Source organism: Callionymus lyra, chromosome 11 (genome assembly GCF_982586985.1).
Source record: "Callionymus lyra chromosome 11, fCalLyr1.hap1.1, whole genome shotgun sequence".
In the NCBI taxonomy this organism is placed as follows: Eukaryota; Metazoa; Chordata; class Actinopteri; order Syngnathiformes; family Callionymidae; genus Callionymus; species Callionymus lyra.
Window position 1 is genome coordinate 15,546,101 of NC_141828.1, and position 25,712 is coordinate 15,571,812.

General features: G+C 38.9%; 1 protein-coding gene across 2 annotated transcripts in view; it reads left to right on the forward strand.

The window, feature by feature from the left end:
* mcu (mitochondrial calcium uniporter) overlaps window positions 1-25,712 on the forward strand; it is an 81,504-nt gene that overhangs the window by 24,545 nt on the left and 31,247 nt on the right. Inside the window, exon 2 of one of the 2 annotated variants that reach the window (XM_087802699.1) lies at window positions 15,872-15,982. In XM_087802699.1, the coding sequence (XP_087658825.1) occupies window positions 15,872-15,982 (111 nt within the window). Of the gene's footprint in view, window positions 1-15,868; window positions 15,983-25,712 lie in introns of both variants that reach the window. The other variant, XM_087802700.1, reaches the window with a different exon arrangement.

Here is a 25,712-nt window from a genome sequence, read left to right on the forward strand (position 1 = left end):
CGTATAAATACAAAAACAGTCCTACGTTATTTACAGAGTCAGAACTATGATGGTATTAAAAAAATAGGAACCGAGTCGTGTTTTTTGGGGGGGAAGTTTGACCTTTACGTTTACTATGTCTTGGCTTACAAACAGATATTTGATCTGTTGCCGTCCTGAAATATTAATGAGCCCTTTAATGAAGCAGAAGACCCGCTCGGTGAAAGTTCTCGCGTTTCATCGCGGCTAATATTTCTCGCATCCCGGCTGCTCTCGTTCATAATCAACAACATTTTTTTTACAAGCGCCTCGAGTTTTAGGATCAGTAGCTACGCCACAACTTTCCTGTTTTGGTTGGAAAGCGTTCCTCGTTTTTTTTTCTAATGTCAGAAGTTAAGAATTTTAAAAATAGGATTCTAAATAAATAACTGATGGGAATATGATGGTGGTTCTCGACCCACGATCTTCCTCCGTGGTCCGAGTCTAAGTTAAGAAATGTGAACGTTATTAAGTTAAATAAATAATGATGTCGGATACCTCGCGTGTACAACGAGACACTTTTCACATGACTCCAATACAAATCATACAACAGAATAAATAAAACGACTATTTACCGGCCCGTGGCAAAACCCAACAAAACAAACGAGTACAAGTTCAATGTGTTGAGTATATGCTGTGTTTTACAAAGTCAATGTTTTTATACGTTATTTAACAGGGTTTAAAAAGCTAAATCACAAGCTCATTCATTTTTGCAAATATTAAAAAAAGCCTGTGACCCACTCAAATTGGCGATCATTTTTTTGGAACATTTATGTGATTTTCTAAGGGAACCATAGGTTTCTAAATGGAAATTAAGCTTTAAATGGTTAAAATGTTTATTTCTTTTTACTCTTTAGTGTGTTGGTTGATTGTTTTTCCGTCTAGGGAAGGGTATAATTTAGGTTTTATATGATACTGAAGTCAAAGATTACTGAAACTACTATTTTTGTTTTTAATACAATTTTAACTGTAAGTACGGTTCCTTTCTGAAAAAAACCCTATAATGTACCCCCACTTATTTACACCAGCATACCAATTCAGTATTTTTTATGACAGTTGGCTAATAGATGCATGTGGTTTTACATACGGCTAATGCAAGATTATAAAAGTTACTGCCCGAGGGCTACAAGAAGCATTTTGTTGTAATATGTCAGTCCCTCCTGTCAAACTACGAACCTGTTGTTGTATTTTTCTGACACTTAAGTCTTTTACCTGCTACAATTCATCCAATTATTTTTGCATTTTCTTCTTTTTACGTTGCATTTATTAAAATGTAACTTTATTATTTATTTTATATCTCCAAGTGTTTTCATCTCCGATTGAGTTATTGTTCAAGTAGTTCATGAATTCATAATCAGGACTTCCAGGCAGAAAACAATCTTTCGCAGACACCTTTTCGCCAGAGCTGCTGATGGTCCCGCGTATCGATGCCGCCGCGTGTTAAATTTCACCGCCTGCTATCACACGCCACCCTTAATGTGTTTCCCAGAAGGCTGCGCGTGTGACGGCGACGACGACGACTTGCCTTACAAGTCCATTAACGTTGTGTGTACTAAAGATTATATGGAATTAAAAATGGGAATCGGCAGGGTGTTGTGTTTGCTGGCGTTTTGTCCTGAGGGGATCTCGCTACCACATGTAAGGGGAAGATCCTGCTGAGTCAAATGACAAGCCCGTAAAAACAAGATTGATGTTCCCGACTCGTGTTACATGCTCGACGTGGGGGCCTTTGCCGTCGCGATGCAACCCGGCAGATTTCTTCTTTCTTAATGTCTGAATTATTGTTGAAGAATCCAACTGGTTGTCATGGTTGATTATATGTGCTGTTAGATGCACTGTCATGCTAGTGTTACATCTTAAATGGAAAACATGTTTTTATTTGTTAACACTTTTGGATATTCTTGTAGCATTAAGAACCTATTTGACCTGAAACTGTTTCCTTCAACTGAGAAAAATCTCTACACTTAGGAAAATGTTGTCACAACATGATCTGGAGCTTATAATCCATGCGTTTGTGTCTTCTTGTTTGGACTATTGCAACAGTTTATTTTCGTGTCTGAACAAGAAGGATCTGTCTCGCCTGCAGTTGATACAAAACTCTGCAGCGAGAATTCTGACCCGCTCTAGTAGAAGAACTCACATTTCTCCGATCCTTAAAACTCTTCACTGGCTGCCAGTTTCTTTCAGGATCAACTTTTAAATTCTGGTTCTTACTCTCCGATCTATTCATGGTCAGACTCCTCCTTACATCACTGATCTGATCCAGCCTTACACCCCAGCTCGGGCTCTTAGGTCTGTGGATCAGAATCTACTGTTGGTTCCTGAACATGTTGCTTGTTTGATGGATCTACTGACTCCTTCAAGAAACATCTTAAGACACTTTTATTCGTACAGGCTTTTCCTTGATTTTCTGAGACTCCTGTGTTTGTCTCGGTGTTGTCTTGACCTTTTAAGCATATATTTAGTAGAGTATTGTTTTTATTGGTTAAGCGCTTTGTGATCCTTGTCTGGAAAAGCGTTCTACAAATATAACTTACTTACTTACTATTTATGGATTTCTCTGAAGCTGAGCAGTAATGGTTGCACACATTGTAGGCCTGTAAACACACACATCTAAAAAACATTATGTCACTTCTTGGATGCTTGTACTTTTTCTCGGTGTCCCTGTAGTCACACCCGCATTTTACTTTCTGCTGGTCATCAACTCCCTCTGAGTGATGGCGACAATATGTTTGTGCCTTTTTCCGACCAGAGAACCTCTAAAGTGTTCTCTGTCAATCTCTCCTTGACTTTGCTCGGCGACCATGTTATTAACTCCCTTGTGCCTCTCCTTCCTTTTGTCCACTCGCAATAGATTCTGCCTGGAAGGAAGAATGGGATTGAAAAGTGTGTCAGGAAATGTCTTTCCTCGCCATCAAAATTCAATCTGGCATTGTTGGCACGGCACACATTTCAATTCTGACTTTAAAAACAAAATTGTTCTGCTACAATTGGTGTCAGGAGTAGGATGGCTGATGTATATCTTCTCATTGAAGATATAAGTAAGTAAGTTATAGTTATTTGTAAAGCGACTTTCTAGACCAGGGTCACAAAGCGCGTTAACAATCAAAAACAATACACAGTTAAAATATATACTTTAAAAGACCAAGACACATAAGTAAGTAAGTAAGTAAGTAAGTAATATTTATTTATATAGCGCTTTTCGAGACCAGGGTCACAAAGCGCTTTAACAATCAAAACAATACTCAAAACAGTACATACTTCAAAGATCAAGACAACACCGAGAACAACAAAGGAGTTCCAGAAAATCAAGGAAAAGCCTGAACAAATAGAAACGTCTTAAGATGTTTCTTAAAGGAGTCAGTAGACTCCATCAAGCGCAAAGAGAGAGGAAGATTGTTCCAAAGCTTAGGAGCAACAGCCTGAAAAGATTTCTCTCCTCTGGTCCTGAGCCGTGTGCGTGGAACCATAAGTAGATTCTGATCCACAGACCTCAGAGCCCCAGCTGGGGTGTAAGGCTGGATCAGATCAGTGATGTAAGGAGGAGCCTGACCATGAATAGATCTGAAAGTAAGAACCAGAATTTTAAAGTTGATCCTGAAAGAAACTGGAAGCCAGTGAAGAGTTTTAAGGATCGGAGAAATGTGAGTTCTCCTACTTGAGCGGGTCAGAATTCTCGCTGCAGAGTTCTGAATCAACTGCAGATGAGACAGCTTCTTCTTGTTAAGACATGAAAACAAACTGTTACAATAGTCCAGACGAGAAGAAACAAACGCATGGATTACAAGCTCCAGATCATGTTGTGACAACATTTTCCTAAGTTTAGAGATTTTTCTCAGTTGAAGGAAACAGTTTCTGGTCAGTTTTCTGCAGTGTTGAACAAGAGACATGTCTTTATCAAATACAACACCCAGGTTTCTCAGGCTCAGTTTGACAGACTGACCTAAGTCACCCAAGTACTGACTCAACCCTGGAATCTTATCATCAGGAGCAATCACCAGAGTTTCAGTTTTGTCCACATTAAGCTGTAAAGTGTTTTCACTCAGCCATTGTTTGATTTCTAGCAAACAATTGACTAAGCTGTTCAGCCTTTGGGGCTCAGTTGGGTCAAAAGAGCAGTAGAGCTGGATGTCATCAGCAAAAATGTGATAAGAAACATCTGGAAATCTCTGAATGATTTTACCGAGGGGAATCAAGTACAGCAAATAAGACAAACACAGGAGTCCCAGAAAAATCAGGGAAAAGCCTGCACAAATAAAAATGTCTTAAGGAGTCCTGGAAGGATTTCTCTCCTCTGGTCCTGAACCATGTTCAGGAACCATCAGTAGTTTCTGATCCACAGACCTCAGAGCCCGAGCTGGGGTGTAAGGCTGGATCGGATCACTGATGTAAGGAGGAGTCTGACCATGAATAGATCTGAAAATAAGAACCAGATTTTTAAAATTCATCCTGAAAGAAACTGGCCCCCAGTGAAGAGTTTTAAGGTTTCGGGGAAATGTGAGTTCTTCTACTAGAGCTATAAGATTATAAGGAGATATGAGGATCACAATATGAATGAAAACCCGTATGACCCCTAATGGCTTTAAATACCCGCCTTAGCAAATAAAAAATAAGCTACATAAAATATGTACAGTAATTGTAGTAACCTCGTATTTCTATGCTTTTGTCTTAAATTGTCTTTTCTTATTACGTTTTAACCTCTTTAATAAATACCCTAACAAATTATATTGTTTTCTTATTAAAAACGACAAAATTAGTATAATCATCTTTCTACTCCGCCACATTTCCCACCCCCCGACAAAACGTCTGTTCCTTGTTTCAATTTTAATTTGTTGCAATATAATGTCAATTTTAGCAAATCTTCTTTCGCAAATATTTCCTTTCTTTTTCTTCTTTATTTAAAAAATAAATATTAACTTATTTTAAACTTGTGTAACGCTTCAATTATCAATTAAAATGGCATGCATAGATGAAGATTTATTATTAATTAATTTTATTTAACTGTGTATGAACTTCTACTGTTATTTTATAGAAAATTAGTTTTTACAAGTTACTTAAAATTTCTGAAGACCTATCTTTTATAAACGGTAAACAACAAATACTTGTTTTTCAGATGTTTTTTCCCTTTCTTTTTTTTTAGTTTTAAGTGCCACCTTTTCTCTGGCAGCGTCCTCCTCGCTCTCGCCGACTGCTCATCAGCCCGTACAGTAACCGCTTGAGACGGAGCTTCTTTGTTGCCGTCTTCCATTATGAATGAAGGCAGTTTCCAGCCCACACATTCATCTCTGCTGCAGCTGGAGACGAGGCGCTGTCAGCCTCGCTCACTGCTCTCCTCCTTCTTGACCCTCTTTGCGTGAACGAGTGTTCCCGTGAAATCGCACATGCGATTGCATCGCGCCGTGTGGGCGTGACCACGCTTTCTCGGGGTGATAAATGGCGATGGCGCCCCGACCGACTGTGAATCGCCGTACTTGCTCAAGTGTGCGTCATGTATGATGTGTGTTTAGATTTTGTAGCTTAGCTTAAGCAACTGTCAATAGTAAAAGTTGTTTACCTAAAATAAAACCCTCCTAAATGAAGCCCTTGTAGAGTAGAGCATAGAATTTTAAATACTTTTCTCATAAATATGAATATATTAGGAATTCATTTAAATCATTAACATGTTTTAAAGCTGGCCTTTTAACACACATTCCATCATGGTCATGAATAATCTGATAAAAAAAATGTGGATGATATCAACACATCTTAAGTACCGGCCTGCAGCAGGAAGAGGAGAAAGTAGAGCACAGACCACCTATAGGGTATTTCCTATAGCTCACGTAACATGTTTGTTTTTCTCAACGTGTTTAAATACCGTGGGGACTCTCGCTTAAATACATATTACAGGTTGAGCTAGTTGGACAAATGTTTTAAGAAAAGTATTTGTCGACATAAACTTGCGACATTTGTTTAAGCAACACACTAAGGGAATCCCCTTCCTCTAATGATATGAATTAATTAAAATTAGTGCTGTTTAATCTGAATTTTTTATAGTTTTATACTTATCTTATTGAAGTAAATCCATATTAACCCCAGTTTTTCTAACTGCACTTATACTTTTGCATGTTTTAAACTCAGGTTTGTGTTTGTTGATGCTAATATACCTTGATGTAAAACCTAGTTTAACTAAATAACCTGTATATCCAGCTCAAAAATACTTGTTCTTTAGATGAAAGGGAATAGTTTGTGTTCATCTGGTTCGTCCAGTTCCTGCCATGTCAGTATCCAGATCAGGGGTGGGCAATTATAATTCTTCAAGGGGCCACATTCAATTCTGTGAATGTTGTTAGGGGCCGTCAAGCAAAAAGAAAGACGAGAAAAATCCCTAAAAAAAAAAAAGGACATTCGTCATTAGGCCATGATTTTTATTAAGCTACATAAGATGCAATTTTATTCTTGTTTAGTTTAGTTTATCAGTTTTATCCTAAATATTTCTTCAACTCACTTAAAAAAAATGTTTTGAGCGATTAATATATACTCGAAACATTACACACAAGAAAGGAGAGGAAAATGTAAATAAGTGTGAAAGTGTAAATGAATAATAAATACATTTGTTAATGCATTAGAACCATTTATACATGATCATACTTTGACATTACGAGGGCCGCATAAATACAGTCAAAGGGCCGCATGTGGCCCGTCTGGTCCAGATGGTTTTCTCGAAAATCGTGTGACTGCAACATCGTTACTTTAACTTGTTAATGTCTGCAGACCAACATTTATGTCTTACAAAAATGACAAAATTTGGCATTATGATGCTCAAGGGCAGAGAAAAATAAGACTTTTCTTCTCGCTCCATATGTCTAAGAAAGCTTCGCATCCCCTTGAACGTCATGCTAGGTCATATTTAATTATGCTTGGACCCTCCGCCTTTAAATGCACGTACATCACCAGCCGTCAACCTCAGAACCCACTAACTAGATCAATTCTCCTTGACTGAAAGACACTTATTGGCCATCAACGAGTCGGGCCGACCCCCTCTTTAGCCTGCACACGACAGGTCTGTTTTGAATCTGTCGGGAATTTTATTTAAACCATCTCTTATCGCCGTCTGTACGGGCAGATGATTGTCTGAAGCTTCTTCAGAGACGTAGAACTCAAGTCTATATTGTGTATTATCAGTCCCCTTTTTTTAAGTATTGATTTACTAATGCTAGTATATAGTGTTTCTATTAGTGTCTAAGTCAAGCATGCTGCGAACATGAAGATCAGATGGCGTTGGCCGGACGCTTGAATTGCCCAGTCGAACACTGACATCCACTTAATGGAGTCTCCAGGACGTGCAACAAATCTTCGCAGCAGGCTCTGGAACATGAGACATCTAACTCTCGGGGGCTGAGGTGACAGAACGCTAGCGTCAGACCCTCGGCTCGTTCATGTGGGGGCGGGTGGAGGGCACTCGGAACTGTGCTCATCCCGAGAGAATTTTTTATTTTCTTTTGTCCCTTAAATGTTGAAGTAAGGTCACTGTGGGATTGAAATATCTCTGGACACACTTGACTGGCAGCTGCACTGTCCGGCCTGTGGTTCCAAAAATCTCAAATCAAAGATGTTGTAGAATCAAACAGGAAGTGTTGCAACCTGACTCCCCCTTTGGGAACCTCGGGCTCGTGTAGCCATGAACGCAGGTGTCAGACGGGCGGGACTGACAGGCCGTAGTGGTCCAGGAGATGGACGGATTTGTGTCGCTTGAGAGGATTTGAGTTGCAGACATAGTGGTGAGCAGAAACAAGCTCGTAACGGCGGATCAATACAGGGTAGATGACCGCTGACTGTGGAGATGTTGATGTTCACCTGACCTGGAAGTTCTACCTTGTCATGTCCTGGATATAAGCAAGAGTCTTACAAAATTCCATCTCCTGTTGAGATTTATATAAGTTGGCATATATCCTGTCAACATTTAATTATTCCGTTTTTATTTCTGACAGTTCTCTGGCACACTTGAATTACAATTAAAAATAATAATTTGCGCGACACATTTAAATGAAAGTAATAGTTGTTATTCAATACTTTCTCTCCCTCATTTTCTACTTCCATCAGATCTTTTTCCCACTTTTCTTGTTTTCTTCGTCCCATTAAACATGTGTTGGTGTGTTTTGTGGCCACTTTGTCACCACTTGGCAATTCCTGCTCTGCATAATAATCACAGGATGATTTACAGGGAGGGAATAAATACATAATTTGTATTTGGAGAGTGATAGTTTCATGGTTTTTAGTAGAGAAACCCTTGATTTGAAGTTAATGGTTTAAAGGCTAATACAAACATTTGACATTTGTTTCTGCAATTGTTCCCAAACAAATGTTTTTGTTCCCCAGTACAGTTTTCTTCAGGATTCCGGGAAATTGTTAGTTTTCAACCATGTTTACTGAGAAATTGTAACCTCTCTATAAAATTTGATCCGTGCCATTATAATATTTATTAATTGAATTTAACACTTCCAATTTCTTGAAATGTTTTTTTCAAGCATTTCATTTTATTAATAATTTAGTTTAAAATAAATAAATAAATATTAAATCTATATTACAGGTATTGTATTCAAATATTCCAATAAATATTAGATAATTGCTTAAAAGAAAATACAACATACATTTTTTAAAACAATCAACATTCTGAAGGCACTGAAATAACTTCCATACTTAAAACATCAAGATGTGCCCAGAACATATAATTTTAAGGGAAAAGAGAGTACATACAAAATCCAATACTAGTTTACTTATCAATAATTGGACGCTAAAAAGCATTTGTTAAAAAGCGTCTCCATGGTTAGTGTAAAATAAAATTCTAACTAATGCTAAAAAATAAATAATAAACGCATGTTTTTTGAGTACTTGCTTTTATCAGATTTGTTTTAATATATTTTCTCAAATTGCCAAAGAAAGGATGATAAAAAGTAACAATAAACATGTCATTTAAAAATGCAGTAGTGCATCAGTTTTACGTCTGTTTTTTATTTCAGACTGGATTTGAAAGTCATGTTCTCTTTACTTATTAAAGACCATCCATCATCTAAAGAGAGTATTTTTTGTTCTTCTCTTAAACAGTTCCAAACACATATACACAACAAATGTTAAAACACAATCGTTATTAATTACCTGGTCCAGTATTTCAAAATGATTTATTGTTGTGTTATAGAACTAGAGATAACCATATCACTAAATACTGTTAGTTTTCTTTTAGTTTCTACTTCTGGTCCAATATAAAATGATTTGGCCCCTGGGTCATGAGTGTAGTAACCAATAAAACTGAATGTCCGTTTCAATTGAAAAAACTTCAGCAAGATCTAAAATCGATTTTTCTTTCTACTCCGAATGAATGGATTCCAAAAAGTCTGTTGGCAAAAAAAGTTAAAAAAGATCATTGTGATGCATTTACACTTGATCAGAACGACTTAAGATATATACATGTGCCCGTCAAGCTCCTTTGTTTTGTCACCTATGAAGCAAGCGTTTCCAGCAGCTGGGGCTCCAGCGTCACGGGACCCTGGGTGTGTCATGAGTGTGTTTTCAACTCGGTATCTGCTGAGAGCAGCTGTCGTCCCCTTAACGATCGAATCAACAGAAATAGATCGAGCGGCATGTCGCCGTGTCAGAGGACGAGTGAGGCCACGCGCCGGTTGGAAAGCAAGGAAAGTGGAGTGAAAAACAAATGGTTCATCTTAGAAAAAAAAGTCTTTCAAATGATTGAAGGGTCTTTTGTAGGAAAGCTGACAGAAGAGTGAGTACGAGCAGAAATCAGAAACTTTTATTGCCAGTGTTGTGAACACAAAGTGCGTTTATTGCCGAGGGGTCGAACTCCAGCAAGCACAGGAAGACATGTTTGACTCGAAACAATCCAAAGAATTCACACAAAACTTCCTCAGTCACGATCTATTAACTGTAAATAACTCATTTTAGCACAAAGCTTTTCTGTCCAAAATCTGACCGTCCTAGACTATAAAATAAAAGCACTAAATTATCTTTAACGTCATCTTTTATTAGGTCTAGTAAACCTAGAATTCAATAGTCGTTGACGGCTCTTGTCTAATAGATTCAGCCCCGGGCTTCAGTTTGATCTTTTGATAATAAACCGCATGTGTCGAACAGCAAGAAGCAACAGGTGAAATAAGCTGAACTAAAACCAGCCTCATAAATAAAAAGAAGGTAAAAAATAAGGTGGACGAACAGGAAGTAATAAAATCTAATATTAAAACTGGAGGCATCTAAAGGTCGTTGGAGGTAACGTCACTCACTAGGAAATTAATTAAAATGAATTAAAAGTTTTCAAAATTCGGATCAGGTTATTTAAAATTTTGCCCTCTTTACTTGAAGTAGTCTTCGATCCAACGGGATTAATATGAATTATTTTATTATCTGAAACTTTAGAACATCTTGTAACAGATCAGTGTTTATGGCACATTACAAGAGTTGTATTGGGGAGTTAAACAAAAAACAAAACATGTTCTAATTAAAATGAAAAGATAAATGATAAGAGTGTTATTAGTTTAAAAATATGGTTATGGATAATGGAGATAAACTGGTGATTTTACTAGCTCAATGTATTGACAAAATTAAGGGTTTGCTTACATACATTTTGTTTATTTTAAAGTTGAGCTTAAAATAACATAACAGTTTAATTCTGTTGTTAATAAACATGATTATATCGCCTACAATTTTGAAAAAAATAAGTCTAAAAGAAAGAGAAAATAGGCTGCAAAATGTATTTGTTTAAAAAACTTCACTAAGTTAAACATAAAAACAAAGCAAAAAATCTAATTTTAAGGTAGTGCATTAATGTTATCTTACGGCAATAGTTGATGTTTTAACCGACATCCTGAACAAAATCTATGAAACAGAAAAAGTTGAAATGATATTTATCTTTGGATTTACAAAATCAATTTCATAAAAACGAATTAAAACAAAGCTTTACAATAACAAAAGGCTCAACGCGTGATAATAAAGAGATGTTGAAGCAATAAAAAACCCTCAAAAGAAATGAATAGACTGAATTAATGAGTAAAAGAGAAATTCTAAATTGTTGCAGCAAATACAATACAAATACGCAAACTTGAAAATCAAGCGGCTAAATGCCTTTATAAAGATCTTTGTAGAAGCAGCAGAGGATGAAGCTCCAGCAGTCATTTCTAAACCACCCCTCCGTGGTAACAAGTCGACTCTCTCCACAGTTCATGACACCTTTTTTTTTCGTGAAGCCGCCGGCTCTCTCCGGGATTGACTGTGCGTGCCTGACGTGACACCGATAAGCAACCGGCAATAATCCTTCGCTGATTTGATTCCGAGGACCAAGGTCCCCTTTTCTTATCTCAATGTTGACAAGAGTGTAACTCTTTATTGCCGCTCACCTGTGTGCTGTCGTCGCCGCTTTAATAACCCGCTATCGCGCTAGCTAACCGTTCGCGACCGCGCGGCCAATTAAAAAATCTGAGTCACCGGTGAAAGTCAAACAGACTTGACGCGACTCCTGTCCTTGTGTTTGTGAAACGTAATCTCGCCGAGCTTGACACGTGGTAGAAAGGTAATTGTGTGTGTAATAACGTGTCGGGGGGGCGAGCGTTAAGCTGCCTGTCATTGATTGGATCACAGGACGGCGCCGGCGTGGCGTCGGAGACCAAGTGCTTTTGTGAGACCGTCGTCCTTTTTTTTTTCTCCGATTAGCCCCTGACGGGTTCGTGTTGAGCTCTGGTTTAATAAAGGCGACTCGATGTTGAAGCAGGTTAATAATTCTGTGTCCTCGCCGCGGGACTGGATCTATTTCTACATGTTTCCCCTTCGCTGGGTTTTTACCTGGCGCCGTTCACGCCTCCTGTCGTGTTCGGGTCGGAACGGATTTACTAGTTTAACACTCATGAATATTGTGATTCACGTCGAATGATTAACTCCATGTTGTAAACTTGGACGAATACAAGTCATGATCGGTCACTTTCATGTGATTTTGAAACGCACACATTACCCAAATATACAAACACACATCTTAACACGGATTAAAAACGCCAAACCAACCTGAGCACACAACCCCAACACGGATACAAAAAACATACACACCTACCAAAGACAGAAACGCACACTACCCCAACGCATGTAAAGCAAAACATACACACTTACCACACCATCACAGGAACACACACCACCTCACAAATTACAGTAAACGTATACACGTACAACCCCGACACAGAAACGCACAACCCCAACACGGATACAGAAAACCACTTGTACGCCAACCCAACACAGAAAACCACACACTGATTCAACACAAAAACAAACATAAGGTCAACACATACAGAAAAATATACACAAACACCACCTCAACGCTAACCAACCCAACACAGAAACTCACAAACCCCTAAATAAAATACAGATAACTTATACACGTACCACCTCAACACAAAAACACACAACCCCAACGCATATAAAGCAAGACATACACACTTACCACACCATCACGGTAACGTACACCACCGCACAAAAATACAGTAAACGTATTAACATACCACCCCAACGCACAAACAGATAACTCCAACACGGATACAGAAAACCACACACTGATTCAACCCAAAAACAAACACAAGGCCAACAGATACAGAAAAACATACACAAACACCACCCCAAAGTACACCAACCAGACACAGAAATTCACACCAACCCCAAATAAAATACAGATAACTTGGACACATGCCTCCTCAGCACAAAAACGCACACCACCCTAACGCATGTAAAGCAAAAAATACACACTTAACCATTAAAGGAACACACACACGCCACCTCACAAATAACAGTAAACGTATACACTCTGACGCAGAAACGCACAACCCCAACACGGATACAGAAAACCACTTGTACACTAATTCAACACAGAAATCACACACATTCACTACCTCTACACAGACACACATACCAAACCAACACATATACCAAAAATCATACAAACACCCCCCAACGCACACCAACCCAACACAGAAACACACACCACCTTATCACAGAAATTACAAACGTACACCTACACAGAAACACATACTCCATTTGAACACAGACATAAAAAAAAACATTACAACTAACAAATCCTACACCGAAAACACACCCTACCTCACACAGAAGTGTATATCAATAATTGCACACACAAAAACATACAGACACACCACCCAAACATACACTACGTCCAACATGGAAACAGCAACACACACACAAAAAAGACAGACACAACACGACAACATAGAAGACAAAACAGAAAAACACCCCGACACAGAACCTGAAGCATACAGACACACCATACCACCCCGGTACAGAAACGCACACACACTAAAGAAACTAAGCAGATTAAGTTGCTATTTCTTGCTTCTACGGTGTAGATTTCCGTCACACTGCTGAGCTAATGAGTCTGTCGCTAAAAGTACTGCTCGCATCTTTCTTGGCCCACAGTTTTATGATGTAAAGGTTATACTTGAAAAAAAACGAGGAGGATGGAATATTGTTGCGAGTATTCAACGATATTTAATGCCACGACTGAGATAATTGGTGATCACATTCATCCAAGTCATACAGGTGGAAAAAACAAAGGAAGGGAAGGACCGCTGCCATGTGACCCGTACTCTGTTTTTATATCAAGAACAAAGAGTTCATGCTGTCATTATCCGTGTATCCTGCATATAATGAAGCTATTATCTGGATGAGAAACCTCCTCTCTCTACCTTTCATGGTGCCGGAGCTCGGGTATTACTTCTGAAGTGTCTGAGGCTCGGATTTTGAGTCCGTCAACCTTAATTCCTGTGAGACTCGTTGATCTTTTGACTTCTTTTTAAACCATCGTTATTTTCGAGAGTTTAAATTAAAGCTAAAAAATGTGCTTTTTTAGTTGGCAAATTAAGATTTTAGTAACATTAGGATGTTAATGTAGAGATCAATCAATCAACATTGAGGGTTGATAAGCTGTGTGTCGCACAGGGCTTTATCGGAATCACAAGTTCAATACTAGGATAAAACTTCATATTGCATAGATTTTACTAAGAGGGAAAATTCAAGAAGACAGATACAGAATTGAACTGATTTGACCTGAAGTATTGAATGGATCCAGAGTTGGGTGGCGACCTTTCTTTCCTTCGTTCATACTTCCCGATTAGTTTAAAGGTTGTCTGGCCGTTTTGAGCGCTCAAACGCTGTCTGTGTTTGCGGGACAAAACCTTTTTTTTTTTTTTTTTGTCCGATGATTGATGAGTCATGAACGTGTCATCGATTCAATTCACCTTGTAAATTCTGTCATTTTTGTCCATTGCGGTTTGACTTTGTTATTTTATTCCATTTATATAAGAAAGTAACAAAAGGAAAGGTTATTTGTAAAGCGCCTTTTTGAGACCAGGGTCACAAAGCAATTTAACAATCAAAAACAACACAGTTAAAATATATACTTAAAAAGATCAAGATAACACCGAGAACAAAACAGGAGTCCCAGAAAATCAAGGAAAAGTCTTAAGATGTTTCTTGAAGGAGTCAGTAGATCATCAAGCGCAAAGCGAGAAGAAGATTGTTCCAAAGCTTAGGAGCAACTACCTGGAATAGATCTGAAAGTAAGAACCAGAATTTTAAAGTTGATCCTGAAAGAAACTCGAAGCCAGTGAAGAGATTTAAGGATCGGAGAAATGTGAGTTCTCCTACTTGAGCAGGAATTATCCCAGAAAATCAAGGAAAAGCCTGTTAAAATAAACGGTCTTAAGATGTTGTGAGTACAATAACTACTTTATTGACGCTACAAGGTGACGTAGATGACGTCACCATGTTAGAAAAAAGAACCAACAGTCTTTTTTACTTTCTTAATAAGCTCCGACCATTGAGTCAGCAAATTAAAAGATTTCATTGGATCAGCAAACTTTCAATTAAAAAAGCTGATTTGGCATCTCGTTGATCACTGGATTAAACTAATGTTATGATTAAGTAGAAGAAGAAGAAGCCAGAAATCAGAGCAAAGATCTGTCCGATGAAAATATCTTCTGAACTCAAACTCCTGTTAATCTTAACTGTGCTCAAATAGTTATTTCCCATCAATATATCATACACCGTCTTGCTGGAACTGCATCTCTCACCTTGAGTCGTCGAGCCAGTGCAGTCCCTCTAATAAACCCATCCGTGACTCTGTCCATCTTCATCACCGAAGGGGTGAGAATATCACTCTCTATTTGGAGTACTCTCCTGGGCTTTATTTTTTGCAATATTATGCAGTTTGTTGTTCTGAAACACATTTGTCACACATGACCTTTTTTCCGTGGCTCTTGCTTACGGGTGCGTCACAGCCGGGAGCAGGTGTGCCGGCCGGACTAAACAGATCCATCGTTCAACAATAGTGTTAAGCAGACACTTTGCATTCAACATATGCAGTCGATCTTGGATCCTGAGTGGGTTTGTTTTAAAGTTTTCACTGCCCCTTGTTATCTTTCATCTTCTGTCTCGCGACAAGCGGCTTGTTATCTTCCTCGCTGGCGCGATGGCGGTCAGATGGAAGTGCGAGTCGGGACGGGTCGGTTCGGCTTTCATCTATGATTGACAGTCGTTGCCTAAAGTGCTTGTCCCCCCACCGACGTTTACCTCTCTCCACTCTCACAGCTTTCACTTGATATTTATCTCGTCTCCTGCGCACACGAAGCCAAAGTTTATGTAATGCAGCACAAAAAAAATAAAGGGGGCTCACGATGAAAATGTGAAACGCCGTTCCCAATTTCACGCGTCATTATTTTAATCCTCTCCTCGGTTGTTGGGGTCGTGTGATGATATTTTGGATTCTACGGGTGCGTTTGCTCGAAGTCGCTAATCTAATGTTTTTCCGTCTCTTCAGCAGGAGGTACTGTCTGCTCCGTTCACCCGCCAGACCGTCAGGAGAATCCACGGCCTTCGGTCAGCAACCCGACCCTCGCTCTTTAACCACCCTCCCACCGCCTTGTCTCCGCAGGTTAGTGTGTACTTGTTTCTTCGTGTGTGTGTTCTAATTAATGTGACGACAAGCATGTAATTGTTATTCCAGCTGTGCATGTGTGCGCATCCGAGCTTAATCATCTCTGTCAGCGATCCCACTGGTCTTCACCTACACTTGCATTATTTTGGATCCAATAGATTGGATATGATGTAAAGACTGGACTCTGGGTCACATCCAATCTTCTCTGTGCTTTTCAGATGAAGACAGATTCAACCACTGTATGTTATGATACTATAATGATGCATTTTTGGACTCTGTCGCAGTAAACATCTTGTGCACATTATGAACTGGTGAGACCTAAATATGAATTCTAGTCGGTTGTCACCTCTAAACGATTTGTGGTACATGGTGCTCGATATGACAAAGCCACGACGCTGTGTCTCGTGAGACCGTGAGTCTCGGTAGTATTGCTCCGCAAGGTTCTGTGGTATTACTCTGCAAGACGCCTCCTTATTTCACCGAAAGGCGTTGTGTTATTACTCCGCAAGTTGCCAGGGTATTACTTCGCAAGGCGTCATGGTATTACTTTGCAAGGTTGTGTTATTTCTCTGCATGGCACCAAGGTATTACTCCGCAAGGCACCAATGTATTACTTTGCAAGGCGCCAGGGTATAACCCTGCAAGGTTGTGTTATTACTCAGCAAGGCGCCAAAGTATTACTCTGCAAGGGGCCAGGGTATTACTCTGCATGGTTGTGTTATTACTCCGCATGGTGCCAAAGTGTATTACTCCACAAGGCGCCAGGGTATTACTCCGCTACGTTGTGTTAATATTCTGCATGGTGCCAAAGTATTATCCCACAAGGTGCCAGGGTATTACTCAGCAAGGCTATGTTATTACTTCGCAAGGTGCCAAAGTAATACTCCGCAAGGCGCCAGGGTATTACTCCGCAAGGTTGTATTATTACTCTGCATGGCGCCAAGGTATTACTTTGCAAGGTGTACAAGGCATCATGGTATTACTCCACAAGGCGTCATGGTATAACTTTGCAAGGTCCTGTTATTACTCCCCAAGGGGCCATGGTCTTACTTTTTGGGGTTGTGTTATTACTCTGCATGGTGCCAAGGTATTACTCCGCAGGGCGTCAGGGTATTGCTCTGCAAGGTTGTGTTATAGCTCCGCAAGGCCCCAGGGTATTACTCCTTAAGGTTGTGTTATTTCTCCGCAAGGTGCCAAAGTAATACTTTGCAAGGCGCTAGGGTATTACTCAGCAAGGTTGTGTTATTACTCCGCAAGGTGCCAAAGTAATTATTTGCAAGGCACTAGCGTATTACTCAGCAAGGTTGTGTTATTAATCCGCATTGGTGCAAAGGTATTACTCCCCAAGGTGTCATGGTATCACTCCGCAAGGCGTCATGGTATTACTCCAAAAGTTGCCATGGTATTCGTTCTGCAAGACGGCAAAGTATAACTCCGCAAGGCTCCAGGGTATTACTCCACAGGGTTGTGTTATTACTCTGCATAGCGCCAAGGTATTACTCCACAAGGCGTTATGGTAACTCTAGAAGGTGCCATGGTATTACCTCACAAGGCGCCATGGTATTACTCTGCAAGGTGATTATTCTTCAACGTGCCAAAGTCCAGAGCCTCATGGAGTCGTAACATGAAGCCCCACTGTGCTTAATGCATCTCATAAACAGGCGTGCCTTAATATAAAATAAACTAGATCATTTATATTACACCCTATAATCTGGTTCGCCTTATAGTCAGACTCAAATGTTGTTTTCGTCTTCTGCCATTAATCTTCTTGTGGTAAAATTATACGTAAGTATCATTAAAAACCATTGATCCGGGTTAAAAGACTCGCTCACACACCAGTTCGCTAGTAATGCATTTTCGTCTTGAAATCAAACCACGCTAGCCTGCGTTCCTTCCATATATCCAATCTCATGATCTGAACCTGACACCTGAGTAGCAACACTCAGATTGTAGCATTACATCCTAACATCACACGTTTCTATGTTGAACTCTGGCTGTAGCTGGTGAAATTACTGACCAGCTACTGTATAAGCAACTAGAATAGTACTAAAGCGAGAGAGAAGAAAGAAGCTTTCAGGAAACACTCTGTACCTGTACTGTACCTTTTCCAATTCTTAAAAACATTCATGAAAATGTTGTTATTTTCCCGAAAACCATACAGACAATTTTAGGAAATTATCTTTATATCATCTGTTGAAAGTTCACAGTGTGGTTTGTCACCTGTCGGGGTGTTTACTTATTTATCCTTGTGCGAATAATGACCTCTAAAAGATCGGATTAGATTCGCAGCAACTTCCGAATCGAAGTCTATTTGCATTATTTCCCAAACTGTAAATGACCTGCAATCTTTCAATAATTCACGGCACAATTAGACCAACATCACGGTCATTAGTGTGAACGCCGACGCTGCTTTGATCGTCCCGACAAATGAATCTATTCAAATGTAGTTCAAAGTGTCACTGTTCAAAGCAGCGTCACCATCGGTGTGTTGTTGACGGACTCGCTTAGTGCTGCTGTTGAACCTTTACGCTGCCGTCCAATCACCGGTTTAACTAATGGATGTGTGGGAACATTTTGGGAAGAAAACTCACTTTCGGTTGTTTGGAAACTCTCTCCCTGTTGAGCTCTTTGTCGTGCAATGTCTTACAGTTCAAGTTACAAGTGGCGAACAGGTTGGTTTTGTCAAAGGTTGTGACATTTGCTCGTCAATAACAACCTTTGCCCGACAGCTCAACAAATGCATTTGTTTTTCTTTTCACGTCTGTTTGATTCATGGCTAAAGTTAGTTGTTAGTTCAATTAATTTTTTCCCAAGACTGACTGTATAACTCTGGTCATGATTACATTCATTTAATTTATTGTAAAGAAAACATCTATATATTAAGGTTTTAAATTCTGACACTTTTCGTGTTATATCTATATAAAAAGTATTACTCCGCAAGGCGCCAGGGTATTACTAAGCACGGTTGTGTTATTACGCCACCAGGCGCCATGGTATTACTTCGCAAGACTCCAAAGTATTACTCCACAAGGTTGTGTTATTACTCTGCATAGCGCCAAGGTAATACTCCGCAAAGTGCCATGGTATTACTTCGCAAGGCGTTGGGGTATTTCTCCACAAGGCGCCATGGTATTACTTTGCAAGACACCAAAGTATTACTCCACAAGGTTGTGTTATTACTCTGCATAGCGCCAAGGTAATACCCCACAAGGTGCTATGGTAATACTCCACAAGGAGTTGTTGTACTACTCCACAAGGCATCATGGTATTACTCCAGAAGGCGCCTTGGTATTTTTTTACATCTATTATTTATACAGAAATATTTTTATTGTCTGTTTGTACAATGAGCAATACGAACCAGTTTTTATTTATGTCTAATTAAACAGATCCAATCCGACTCACTTCCTGTCCGAACGTTCTACTCTTGCTTGAGATGGATGTATTTTTCATAGCAATTAACAAATGTATGTATTAAACAAAAAGTACCACTTCCCTGGTTTACACCAAACGCCAATTTGCGTTGTAAGGAAATGACAACTTTACTGTAATCAACCCCTAACAGCGTTCACCAAATCTATCACAAGATGTTTAATCCATAATTGGTTTTAGCGAATAATATACGATTCATTTATAATGCTAAGTGACCAAAACACTGACCTTTTGAAAATCACTGTAAAGAAATGCAGAGAAGATCATTTAGACCAGGAGTCCCCGACCGCGGACCTGTTTAATGTTGGCATTATATTCACAGGCCAAATTCACATGATAACAGTAAAAACAAGTTGGTGTTTCACTCATTTTTCGAGTAAATTCGACTGAAACTAGCTTCTTGATGTGTCAACACTCATAGTCGCATGTTGTTTGAAGAAAATACCATCTTATTAAAACATTCAAGGCGGTAATAATCAATAGAACAGTAATAATATAAATAAATATTATTATTATTTAATAAATAGAATCAAATTTCCTCAGGGGCCAGTTTGGCTGTTGTCAGGGACCATCGAGCAAAAATAAAAGAGCAAATAGAATACAATCAAATCAAATAAATCAGGCTAAATATGCAGAAATGTTGTGGCAGTCAAATGAAATTCCTTTTTTTAATTGGGTATAAAAGCTAATTTTTACAAATGTGTTTTTATATTTACTTCAATCCTTTTAAAAGGGATAATTAATACTCATTAAAAACCCTATCGTCAAACGTGTAGACTAGTAATGATTAATAATACAACATAAAAGCTGTAGGGGCCGCATGTGGCCCCTGGCCCGCGCTGTTCCCAGATCAGCTCTAAACGTACAAACTGTCCAAGTTTCTAATATTATTTTCTTCTTTTTTTAATCACCGTTTTAAAATATTCATGTCTCCGGGGCGGAGCAATAAACGAGTGCACCACCCAAGATTCATTTCTTCTCTCGACTTCCTCTCATCTCTGCACCAGCGGATATAAGTATTGGGTCCGACGCTTCTTGTCTCGTGTCCAACTTGGCTTGATCAGATAACAACTCTTTGCACTTGGTATTCCTCCGAGCCGGCGGGAATCCAATATCGCCGCCGCATTATGTTAAAAAGATCAGCTGAAGGTCAAGTTTTTTTTTTCTTTTTTTTCTTACCCGGAAGTTGCCGGCAAGTTTGCAGGCGATGAAGATTCCATGATGAGAACAGGATATTCGCTCCTTAAGTGCCGTGATGGCGGCGCATTAGCTCGTCTCGTGTTTCCCTCTGTGTGTGTGTGTGCTGCCGGCCAGTGAGTTTTAATACTCTTTGTTTGCATTTGTGTTTGTGTGTCATTGTGCGATATGAATTGGAGACGGCGCCCACGGGGGGGAAGGTTGGATAGTGTGGGGTTGTGCGATGAAAAATGAGTGGTTTTCCCCGACGTCTGTGTTTGAACGGTGCTGCAGTGGGAAAAACGGCAACCGGAGGAAGAAGGTTTGTGAATGAGTAGGAACGTTGTTTGACTGTGTCACGGCGAAGCGAAGGTCTTGTTCACGATGGGGTGAGAAACCTCGCACAAAGAGAGAGGGGGAGGTAGAGAGGGGACGGATTCCCAGGAGTTCCCCGTCTCCGTCTCCACGAAGCCTCCTGAGGAGCCGTGTTTGTTCGGAGGGCAGATCAGGGAGGCTCGGCGGGGAGCGCTCGCTGGTAGAGGGCAGAAGATCATTTTCGGTCGGATGAAAACAGTTTTTTTTCACATCTATAGCTCAGTGGGTTAAGAAATTAGATCATTTTTAAACTAACTTCCTAAAGTTGAATAAACAATTATTTCATTCATTCATTTTCCGTCACGCCTTATGGGGTTCGCAGAGGGGGGAGGGGGGCCTATCCCAGGTACATCGGGCAAGTGTTTGGGGACACCCTGGACAGGACTCCAGCCTGTTGCAAGACACACAAAGACACACAACCATTTACACACGCACACTCGCACCTAATGTGGAAGGAAACCTCCTGAGGGATCAATAAAGTTCTACCTAACCTATTGTCAAAGTGCTTAATGAACCTTTGTATGTTTTTGGACTGTGGGAGGAAACCGGAGTGCCCGGAGTAAACCTACGCAACACAGGGAGAGAACATACAAACTCACAGCATAATCTGGACTTTATATTCCATGTGTCCGTGTCTTCTCTTCTGGACTATTGCAAAAGTTTGTTTTTCTGTCTAAACAAGAAGGATCTGTCTCGCCTGCAGATTCTGACCTGCTCTAGTAGAAGAACTCACATTAACCCGATCCTTAAAACTCTGCATGGACTGCCAGTTTCTTTCAGGATAAACTTTAAAATTCTGGTTCTTACTTTCAGATCTATTCATGGTCAGGCTCCTCCTTACATCAGTGATCTGATTTCGCCATGTTAAAAAGGATAATTCACAGAAAAATTTCACAAATTTTCTATTCGACTAAGGTTTTGGATTATTTTCAGAGTAATCTGTTTATTTTTGGCGATACAGGAAGAAATGTTTCCATAATGACGGTCGCAAATGGAGCTGATTTTGTTTTTCATTATTATCGTTTATCGTTTTATTGAAAAATAAAAAGCTATTTTGGTGAAAACCTCTGAACAGGCCTTGTTACCCGCTCACATAGAAACCCTTCTCCATGATACACAATTCTTGAATCCATCAACCTGTGATGGAAGAATCGCCTCCTGGAGCTCCTGTTTCGTGGTGACCCGCCTCTCGCCCTCATAGATCTTTTGCTAGACGACACAAAGGTTCTCCATAGGGTTGAGGTCAGAGGGAAGTGACGCAGAGGTTATCTCTGCAGCAGGAGATGCATGAAGATGATTCTTCTTCTTGAACCCGAGGAAGAAAGAGGTTGGTCCGAAACGTTGTATTCTTTGTAAAAAAAAAAGAATAGAGCTGGAGAGATGTCGGCTTACTTTATCATGTTCTCCTTTAAAGTGTATTTGTGCGTAATGAAGTCAAAACTGCTCGATAAAGAGAACAAAGAAGAAAACTTCGGCCCATCAATGAATTGATTCAAGATCTCATCAATGTTTCTTAATTGTGTGAACGCTGAAGGTACTTTTTCTCTTCTGACATAAACTTTGTGCGGCGTCTCCTCCTACTAATTGTATCCGATTTGAACCATTCAAACTCTATCAATTTGGCTCGTTCCCGAAATGCAGGCTATGTTCAGGCTTTCTTTGATTCCTTCTAGTCTTTCTTTTATTCCTTTTTTACTACCCTTTTTTTCCCATTCACTTGAATACGAAAACTCATTCATGTACTCACACCTAGAAACTTCATTCAACTTTAAAGACACTTTTGTCTTCCTACTACTAATAATACTATTACTTCTACTACATGTTCTACCAATACTACTCATTCTACTACTACTTGTACGTCTACTTTTAATACTAATTCCACTTTAACTTTTACTACTAATTCTACTACTACTTCTACTACTTCTTATACTTCTACTACTAATTCTACTACTTCAACTTCTACTACTAATTCTACAACTACTTCTGCTTATACTACTAATTCTTTCACTACTACTTATTCTACTTCCAATACTAACTCTAATACTTCTTCTACTCGCACTACTATTACTTATTCTACTTCTACTCCTAGTTATTCTACTTCTACTACTTCTTCTACTCGCACTACTACTACATATTCTACTTCTACTACTACTTTATATATTTCTACTACTACTTCTACTCCCACTACTACTACATTTTCTACTTCTACTACTAATTCTTCTATTCCCACTACTTCTATTTTTCTACTTTTACTACTAATTCTTCTACTACTTCTACTACCACTAATTTTACTACTTCTTCTAATCTCACTACTAGTACTTCTTCTACTAATTCTTCTATTCGCCCTGCTACTACTTATTTTACTTCTTCTATTACTTCTTCTACAAATTTTACTTTTTTTAATCAGCATTTCAGTTTACAGATTCATCATTCACACTACATGCAAATGTTCTAGTTATATTCTGATGTTTGTTGTTAAGAGATGTTCTTAGCTGAACAGATCACCATGGTCCTGGTCCTCTGTCCAACCTAACCGAGCACCAACTATAAGTCCCGAGTCCATTTCAGTCGGGACCCGAAGTATATCACATCCATTCTCTCCAATTGACACCGACCTCTGGAAATCCTGCAATGCTGCAGCACTGGCTCTTGGCAGTCGTCTGCTCCTCCTTCCCTCCTCCCTCCGTCGCTCCCTGGCATCCATCAATTTAAGCTGCAGTCCCCCCATGAGGCTCGGTGGGTCATGGCTGTGCACGTATATACCGCTATATTCATCGGCGCTATTTCTGCCCTTGACCCCGCCACCAACGGGTGACACAAGCCCTGACAGATGAGGGAAGTTGGGGTGTCAAGTGAAGTTTGGTTGAGCCTAAAGGTCTGTGCATTGAGTCAAACAAGAATATACGTAGAATGAGTTCTTACCTTTAATTAATTTATAAACAAATTCTCTTTTTAAATTAACATATTGTTTGTTTGCTTAAACTTTATATATATATTATATAACAATATTTTATGTTGTAATAATAACAATATTTCACAGGTTCTAGTTTTTATATTTATACTTACAACAGGCAATTTAAAACCAAGATTAATTTAAATTTGTATTCAGTTATATGCATGCTAAGCTAATGATGCTAATTGTAATGTTAGTGTTTTTTACCATTATTTTGTTTGCTTAAACTTATATATATATATATATATATATATGTATAATATAACAAAATTCAATGTTGTAATAATAACAATATTTTACATTTTCTAGTTTTTATATTTATACTTACAAAGAGCATTTGTTTATTTAAGGGCAATTTATTACCAAGATTTATTTTAATTTTTTGTCAAATATGTGTATGCTAAGCTAATGATGCTAATAGTAATGTTAGCTTTGTTTATTTTTTTTACTATTATTTTGTTTTCTTGAGTTTGTAGGTCGTAATGTTTTATAATAACTTAGGGAAAACATACTTTCCATTAAAACAAATTAATATATCATTATTGTGTTGTTATTTGAGTGTAAACATGCTAAGCCAGATGCTTGTACTGTGTAATGACCAATAAATCCTAATACACATATAAAGTAGCTTTTGTTCCTTCATTGTAAATATTGTCTGTATTTTTATCATTATTATTTACTGCCAGACAAGCTTGCAAAACATGTTTAAGAGCTTGTGTGAACTGTGACCTGCAGAGTTATCATATGGATTGGGTTGCTAATGTTTTATCAGCCTGATAAAAGTCCCTAATAAACAAGGGGGTAAAGGTTAACTGCCGCTGTAGCTGTGCTCATTAATCACATTTCTGAGACTGGACCGATAAAGTCTTGAAATATTTGACTTTTTTGTTGTCAAAAGACGATGTAGAACAGAATCTTGTTGCCAGATTTAACAAATTAAATAATCTAATTTACTAGTTAGGGAATAATTAAGGTTTTAAAATCCCTTTAATAAGAAACATAAATGTAATACTAGCATTAAAAAGAGCGTTCACCACACTAGAGCTTCATTAAAGAACTGAAATTAAATAAAACTGTGTTGTATTCATTACCCTCGCTGCACTAATGATGTATTTCTCTGCTGCGTTCAGGAACCGGTTTCTGCGTGGGAGTCATATTTACGTTGGAAAAATAACGTGAATTAAATGTAAATAGAAGCGGCATCGTGGAGTTAAAACTGTTTACAAGGTCATAGGTCAGACACACACTGCTGTAAATGGCAAGGAGACCATTCAAACACTCATTCTACAAATCCCATAATGCACTGCAGCAATCGTAGCCCTTTAATTTAGGCTTAGCCTCGGTCTTTTCTATGTCTAAAGCCGAATATTTTAATATAGAGGTCTTTTAAGTAACAGTCGAACGTTCCACCTGTTTTTTTGTTGTTTTTTTAAGTTGAACTTTAGTTTGAGTCGACAATGTTTGGTTGACTTTGTGTATCATTTAGTGATAAACGATTTAGTTGCTACACAACGGAATGTTGTCTAAAGTGATAAACGATTTAGCTGCTACACAACGGAATTATGTCTAACAATTAAATCCTTATGTGATAAACGATTTAGTTGCTACACAACGGAATGTTGTGTTGCATGTTTAACATTGTTGTACAGTAGCAGCGGTTGGATGTTTGAGCAACTCTGTCTCGCAACCCTCGGACGTACAGAAGTTCTCGTTTTTTTCACTCCCACCTGAAGAAACGTTTGATCCGTTACGACAGAGAATTCTTAAAAAAAAAAAAACGAACAAGGAAGCGAG